At 47.2% G+C, this 7,354-nt stretch overlaps 4 protein-coding genes across 4 annotated transcripts; all 4 read right to left on the bottom strand.

Annotated features, from left to right (window-relative positions):
- Positions 1–340: 340 nt before the first annotated feature.
- On the bottom strand, positions 341–730 carry PHYSODRAFT_480957 (hypothetical protein; the record flags this gene model as incomplete). Its single annotated transcript, XM_009523034.1, has 2 exons — positions 341–457; positions 533–730. 2 exons carry the CDS (start codon positions 728–730, stop codon positions 341–343), a joined length of 315 nt encoding a protein of 104 aa, XP_009521329.1.
- Positions 731–2,644: 1,914 nt separating this feature from the next.
- On the bottom strand, positions 2,645–3,034 carry PHYSODRAFT_479987 (hypothetical protein; the record flags this gene model as incomplete). Its single annotated transcript, XM_009523035.1, has 1 exon — positions 2,645–3,034. One exon carries the CDS (start codon positions 3,032–3,034, stop codon positions 2,645–2,647), a length of 390 nt encoding a protein of 129 aa, XP_009521330.1.
- Positions 3,035–3,796: 762 nt separating this feature from the next.
- On the bottom strand, positions 3,797–4,186 carry PHYSODRAFT_482002 (hypothetical protein; the record flags this gene model as incomplete). The annotated part of the gene is made up of 2 exons (XM_009523036.1): positions 3,797–3,913; positions 3,989–4,186. The coding sequence occupies 2 exons, from the start codon at positions 4,184–4,186 to the stop codon at positions 3,797–3,799; spliced, it is 315 nt and encodes a 104-aa protein (XP_009521331.1).
- Positions 4,187–6,100: 1,914 nt separating this feature from the next.
- Positions 6,101–6,490, bottom strand: PHYSODRAFT_479702 (hypothetical protein; the record flags this gene model as incomplete). Its single annotated transcript, XM_009523037.1, has 1 exon — positions 6,101–6,490. The coding sequence occupies one exon, from the start codon at positions 6,488–6,490 to the stop codon at positions 6,101–6,103; it is 390 nt and encodes a 129-aa protein (XP_009521332.1).
- Between the last annotated feature and the right edge of the window lie 864 nt (positions 6,491–7,354).

Here is a 7,354-nt window from a genome sequence, read left to right on the forward strand (position 1 = left end):
TAACGCATCTTACGGGTACGTCTTGCTACTTGAAGTGTTTCACAACATGAAATGCCATTCATAGGTACTTCTACGGAAATCGCCGTGCGAATCTGCCACTTCGTATAGAATTCGGGGTGCAAATTGACCGGCGAATTCCACGAATGCAAAAATGCCAGATATACAAAAATCAAATGAAACTGTCAATAATGCAAAATGTAGTGGAATTCATCGTGCAGTTTGCACGAAGCATATTGTGCCGCACATTTGGTACACAGTGTGAAAGTAGAAACACTACCACTTCGAAGTAAATGTGTATTGTGTAAGCTTACCGCTACTCACCTACGTAATGGTAGCTAGTCTAGCTGGAGCTGTGCCTTGCATGCTCACGGGCGAGTGTTCTCCACGATAGTTGGTCAAGTCTATGCGCTCTTCCTTTACTCGACGTCGATGAGAACGGTAAACGATTCTTTACTTGCTCAAAAAGAAGGCCAGCCGAATCGAGAGAGCTGTGCGCTCGCAGGACCTCATCACTCGTCAGAAGTGCTTCAACGAAGCGCATCAGCCGCTGAAGCTCTGCAAGCCGGATCTTTTGTAGTCTTGAAGCCATATCGTGCTTTGATAGCTGCTTTAGTGGCGGTTGCCCAGCACACCATTGCTGCCACACAACGCGAACGGTTCTTGCGGGTAGCACAAACTCTCTTGGCACTTGATGAAAGCCCCCACCCCATGTGTAAAGCTCGGTGTGCATCGTTGCAGTAGCATTCACCGAGGACTCTGTCTGAGTGTGAAGGTACACTATCGCCGAGCGAACATTTCCAAAAGTCGACTTTCCGGTGACACCACGCTGCTCCATCGAGGTCAAGTAGCGCATACACTCCATAGTACTTAATACACTTAGATTGACAGGGCTTCGTAAAGGGACGATAGAGAACCACTGCGCGATACTCTCCCCATTAATTGCACCCAGCTCACGAAACGTACTAGTAAACAGGACTTGCCGTCGATCCGCCTCCGTATTCTCGTAGAGCCACTCTATGAAGCGAGATAAAGTTCGTAGATAGACGTACTTGGTGTTGTCAGAGGTGATACTTCCCAGCACTTGCTCAACGCGAGCATCGAGAGCTTCCATCGCTACTTAAACTGCGACTCTTGCCGATAGAAACTGTATCGAAATAGCATAGAAATATTTCTAGTTTTTGTTTCGTTCACTTTGCACGACGAATTCCATTTATCTATACTTCTACGGAAATCGCCGTGCGAATCTGCCACTTCGTATAGAATTCGGGGTGCAAATTGACCGGCGAATTCCACGAATGCAAAAATGCCAGATATACAAAAATCAAATGAAACTGTCAATAATGCAAAATGTAGTGGAATTCATCGTGCAGTTTGCACGAAGCATATTGTGCCGCACATTTGGTACACAGTGTGAAAGTAGAAACACTACCACTTCGAAGTAAATGTGTATTGTGTAAGCTTACCGCTACTCACCTACGTAATGGTAGCTAGTCTAGCTGGAGCTGTGCCTTGCATGCTCACGGGCGAGTGTTCTCCACGATAGTTGGTCAAGTCTATGCGCTCTTCCTTTACTCGACGTCGATGAGAACGGTAAACGATTCTTTACTTGCTCAAAAAGAAGGCCAGCCGAATCGAGAGAGCTGTGCGCTCGCAGGACCTCATCACTCGTCAGAAGTGCTTCAACGAAGCGCATCAGCCGCTGAAGCTCTGCAAGCCGGATCTTTTGTAGTCTTGAAGCCATATCGTGCTTTGATAGCTGCTTTAGTGGCGGTTGCCCAGCACACCATTGCTGCCACACAACGCGAACGGTTCTTGCGGGTAGCACAAACTCTCTTGGCACTTGATGAAAGCCCCCACCCCATGTGTAAAGCTCGGTGTGCATCGTTGCAGTAGCATTCACCGAGGACTCTGTCTGAGTGTGAAGGTACACTATCGCCGAGCGAACATTTCCAAAAGTCGACTTTCCGGTGACACCACGCTGCTCCATCGAGGTCAAGTAGCGCATACACCCCATAGTACTTAATACACTTAGATTGACAGGGCTTCGTAAAGGGACGATAGAGAACCACTGCGCGATACTCTCCCCATTAATTGCACCCAGCTCACGAAACGTACTAGTAAACAGGACTTGCCGTCGATCCGCCTCCGTATTCTCGTAGAGCCACTCTATGAAGCGAGATAAAGTTCGTAGATAGACGTACTTGGTGTTGTCAGAGGTGATACTTCCCAGCACTTGCTCAACGCGAGCATCGAGAGCTTCCATCGTTACTTAAACTGCGACTCTTGCCGATAGAAACTGTATCGAAATAGCATAGAAATATTTCTAGTTTTTGTTTCGTTCACTTTGCACGACGAATTCCATTTATCTATACTTCTACGGAAATCGCCGTGCGAATCTGCCACTTCGTATAGAATTCGGGGTGCAAATTGACCGGCGAATTCCACGAATGCAAAAATGCCAGATATACAAAAATCAAATGAAACTGTCAATAATGCAAAATGTAGTGGAATTCATCGTGCAGTTTGCACGAAGCATATTGTGCCGCACATTTGGTACACAGTGTGAAAGTAGAAACACTACCACTTCGAAGTAAATGTGTATTGTGTAAGCTTACCGCTACTCACCTACGTAATGGTAGCTAGTCTAGCTGGAGCTGTGCCTTGCATGCTCACGGGCGAGTGTTCTCCACGATAGTTGGTCAAGTCTATGCGCTCTTCCTTTACTCGACGTCGATGAGAACGGTAAACGATTCTTTACTTGCTCAAAAAGAAGGCCAGCCGAATCGAGAGAGCTGTGCGCTCGCAGGACCTCATCACTCGTCAGAAGTGCTTCAACGAAGCGCATCAGCCACTGAAGCTCTGCAAGCCGGATCTTTTGTAGTCTTGAAGCCATATCGTGCTTTGATAGCTGCTTTAGTGGCGGTTGCCCAGCACACCATTGCTGCCACACAACGCGAACGGTTCTTGCGGGTAGCACAAACTCTCTTGGCACTTGATGAAAGCCCCCACCCCATGTGTAAAGCTCGGTGTGCATCGTTGCAGTAGCATTCACCGAGGACTCTGTCTGAGTGTGAAGGTACACTATCGCCGAGCGAACATTTCCAAAAGTCGACTTTCCGGTGACACCACGCTGCTCCATCGAGGTCAAGTAGCGCATACACTCCATAGTACTTAATACACTTAGATTGACAGGGCTTCGTAAAGGGACGATAGAGAACCACTGCGCGATACTCTCCCCATTAATTGCACCCAGCTCACGAAACGTACTAGTAAACAGGACTTGCCGTCGATCCGCCTCCGTATTCTCGTAGAGCCACTCTATGAAGCGAGATAAAGTTCGTAGATAGACGTACTTGGTGTTGTCAGAGGTGATACTTCCCAGCACTTGCTCAACGCGAGCATCGAGAGCTTCCATCGTTACTTAAACTGCGACTCTTGCCGATAGAAACTGTATCGAAATAGCATAGAAATATTTCTAGTTTTTGTTTCGTTCACTTTGCACGACGAATTCCATTTATCTATACTTCTACGGAAATCGCCGTGCGAATCTGCCACTTCGTATAGAATTCGGGGTGCAAATTGACCGGCGAATTCCACGAATGCAAAAATGCCAGATATACAAAAATCAAATGAAACTGTCAATAATGCAAAATGTAGTGGAATTCATCGTGCAGTTTGCACGAAGCATATTGTGCCGCACATTTGGTACACAGTGTGAAAGTAGAAACACTACCACTTCGAAGTAAATGTGTATTGTGTAAGCTTACCGCTACTCACCTACGTAATGGTAGCTAGTCTAGCTGGAGCTGTGCCTTGCATGCTCACGGGCGAGTGTTCTCCACGATAGTTGGTCAAGTCTATGCGCTCTTCCTTTACTCGACGTCGATGAGAACGGTAAACGATTCTTTACTTGCTCAAAAAGAAGGCCAGCCGAATCGAGAGAGCTGTGCGCTCGCAGGACCTCATCACTCGTCAGAAGTGCTTCAACGAAGCGCATCAGCCGCTGAAGCTCTGCAAGCCGGATCTTTTGTAGTCTTGAAGCCATATCGTGCTTTGATAGCTGCTTTAGTGGCGGTTGCCCAGCACACCATTGCTGCCACACAACGCGAACGGTTCTTGCGGGTAGCACAAACTCTCTTGGCACTTGATGAAAGCCCCCACCCCATGTGTAAAGCTCGGTGTGCATCGTTGCAGTAGCATTCACCGAGGACTCTGTCTGAGTGTGAAGGTACACTATCGCCGAGCGAACATTTCCAAAAGTCGACTTTCCGGTGACACCACGCTGCTCCATCGAGGTCAAGTAGCGCATACACTCCATAGTACTTAATACACTTAGATTGACAGGGCTTCGTAAAGGGACGATAGAGAACCACTGCGCGATACTCTCCCCATTAATTGCACCCAGCTCACGAAACGTACTAGTAAACAGGACTTGCCGTCGATCCGCCTCCGTATTCTCGTAGAGCCACTCTATGAAGCGAGATAAAGTTCGTAGATACACGTACTTGGTGTTGTCAGAGGTGATACTTCCCAGCACTTGCTCAACGCGAGCATCGAGAGCTTCCATCGTTACTTAAACTGCGACTCTTGCCGATAGAAACTGTATCGAAATAGCATAGAAATATTTCTAGTTTTTGTTTCGTTCACTTTGCACGACGAATTCCATTTATCTATACTTCTACGGAAATCGCCGTGCGAATCTGCCACTTCGTATAGAATTCGGGGTGCAAATTGACCGGCGAATTCCACGAATGCAAAAATGCCAGATATACAAAAATCAAATGAAACTGTCAATAATGCAAAATGTAGTGGAATTCATCGTGCAGTTTGCACGAAGCATATTGTGCCGCACATTTGGTACACAGTGTGAAAGTAGAAACACTACCACTTCGAAGTAAATGTGTATTGTGTAAGCTTACCGCTACTCACCTACGTAATGGTAGCTAGTCTAGCTGGAGCTGTGCCTTGCATGCTCACGGGCGAGTGTTCTCCACGATAGTTGGTCAAGTCTATGCGCTCTTCCTTTACTCGACGTCGATGAGAACGGTAAACGATTCTTTACTTGCTCAAAAAGAAGGCCAGCCGAATCGAGAGAGCTGTGCGCTCGCAGGACCTCATCACTCGTCAGAAGTGCTTCAACGAAGCGCATCAGCCGCTGAAGCTCTGCAAGCCGGATCTTTTGTAGTCTTGAAGCCATATCGTGCTTTGATAGCTGCTTTAGTGGCGGTTGCCCAGCACACCATTGCTGCCACACAACGCGAACGGTTCTTGCGGGTAGCACAAACTCTCTTGGCACTTGATGAAAGCCCCCACCCCATGTGTAAAGCTCGGTGTGCATCGTTGCAGTAGCATTCACCGAGGACTCTGTCTGAGTGTGAAGGTACACTATCGCCGAGCGAACATTTCCAAAAGTCGACTTTCCGGTGACACCACGCTGCTCCATCGAGGTCAAGTAGCGCATACACCCCATAGTACTTAATACACTTAGATTGACAGGGCTTCGTAAAGGGACGATAGAGAACCACTGCGCGATACTCTCCCCATTAATTGCACCCAGCTCACGAAACGTACTAGTAAACAGGACTTGCCGTCGATCCGCCTCCGTATTCTCGTAGAGCCACTCTATGAAGCGAGATAAAGTTCGTAGATAGACGTACTTGGTGTTGTCAGAGGTGATACTTCCCAGCACTTGCTCAACGCGAGCATCGAGAGCTTCCATCGTTACTTAAACTGCGACTCTTGCCGATAGAAACTGTATCGAAATAGCATAGAAATATTTCTAGTTTTTGTTTCGTTCACTTTGCACGACGAATTCCATTTATCTATACTTCTACGGAAATCGCCGTGCGAATCTGCCACTTCGTATAGAATTCGGGGTGCAAATTGACCGGCGAATTCCACGAATGCAAAAATGCCAGATATACAAAAATCAAATGAAACTGTCAATAATGCAAAATGTAGTGGAATTCATCGTGCAGTTTGCACGAAGCATATTGTGCCGCACATTTGGTACACAGTGTGAAAGTAGAAACACTACCACTTCGAAGTAAATGTGTATTGTGTAAGCTTACCGCTACTCACCTACGTAATGGTAGCTAGTCTAGCTGGAGCTGTGCCTTGCATGCTCACGGGCGAGTGTTCTCCACGATAGTTGGTCAAGTCTATGCGCTCTTCCTTTACTCGACGTCGATGAGAACGGTAAACGATTCTTTACTTGCTCAAAAAGAAGGCCAGCCGAATCGAGAGAGCTGTGCGCTCGCAGGACCTCATCACTCGTCAGAAGTGCTTCAACGAAGCACATCAGCCGCTGAAGCTCTGCAAGCCGGATCTTTTGTAGTCTTGAAGCCATATCGTGCTTTGATAGCTGCTTTAGTGGCGGTTGCCCAGCACACCATTGCTGCCACACAACGCGAACGGTTCTTGCGGGTAGCACAAACTCTCTTGGCACTTGATGAAAGCCCCCACCCCATGTGTAAAGCTCGGTGTGCATCGTTGCAGTAGCATTCACCGAGGACTCTGTCTGAGTGTGAAGGTACACTATCGCCGAGCGAACATTTCCAAAAGTCGACTTTCCGGTGACACCACGCTGCTCCATCGAGGTCAAGTAGCGCATACACTCCATAGTACTTAATACACTTAGATTGACAGGGCTTCGTAAAGGGACGATAGAGAACCACTGCGCGATACTCTCCCCATTAATTGCACCCAGCTCACGAAACGTACTAGTAAACAGGACTTGCCGTCGATCCGCCTCCGTATTCTCGTAGAGCCACTCTATGAAGCGAGATAAAGTTCGTAGATAGACGTACTTGGTGTTGTCAGAGGTGATACTTCCCAGCACTTGCTCAACGCGAGCATCGAGAGCTTCCATCGTTACTTAAACTGCGACTCTTGCCGATAGAAACTGTATCGAAATAGCATAGAAATATTTCTAGTTTTTGTTTCGTTCACTTTGCACGACGAATTCCATTTATCTATACTTCTACGGAAATCGCCGTGCGAATCTGCCACTTCGTATAGAATTCGGGGTGCAAATTGACCGGCGAATTCCACGAATGCAAAAATGCCAGATATACAAAAATCAAATGAAACTGTCAATAATGCAAAATGTAGTGGAATTCATCGTGCAGTTTGCACGAAGCATATTGTGCCGCACATTTGGTACACAGTGTGAAAGTAGAAACACTACCACTTCGAAGTAAATGTGTATTGTGTAAGCTTACCGCTACTCACCTACGTAATGGTAGCTAGTCTAGCTGGAGCTGTGCCTTGCATGCTCACGGGCGAGTGTTCTCCACGATAGTTGGTCAAGTCTATGCGCTCTTCCTTTACTCGACGTCGATGAGAACGGTAA

Source organism: Phytophthora sojae (assembly GCF_000149755.1).
Source record: "Phytophthora sojae unplaced genomic scaffold PHYSOscaffold_2, whole genome shotgun sequence".
Lineage (NCBI taxonomy): Eukaryota > Oomycota > Peronosporomycetes > Peronosporales > Peronosporaceae > Phytophthora > Phytophthora sojae.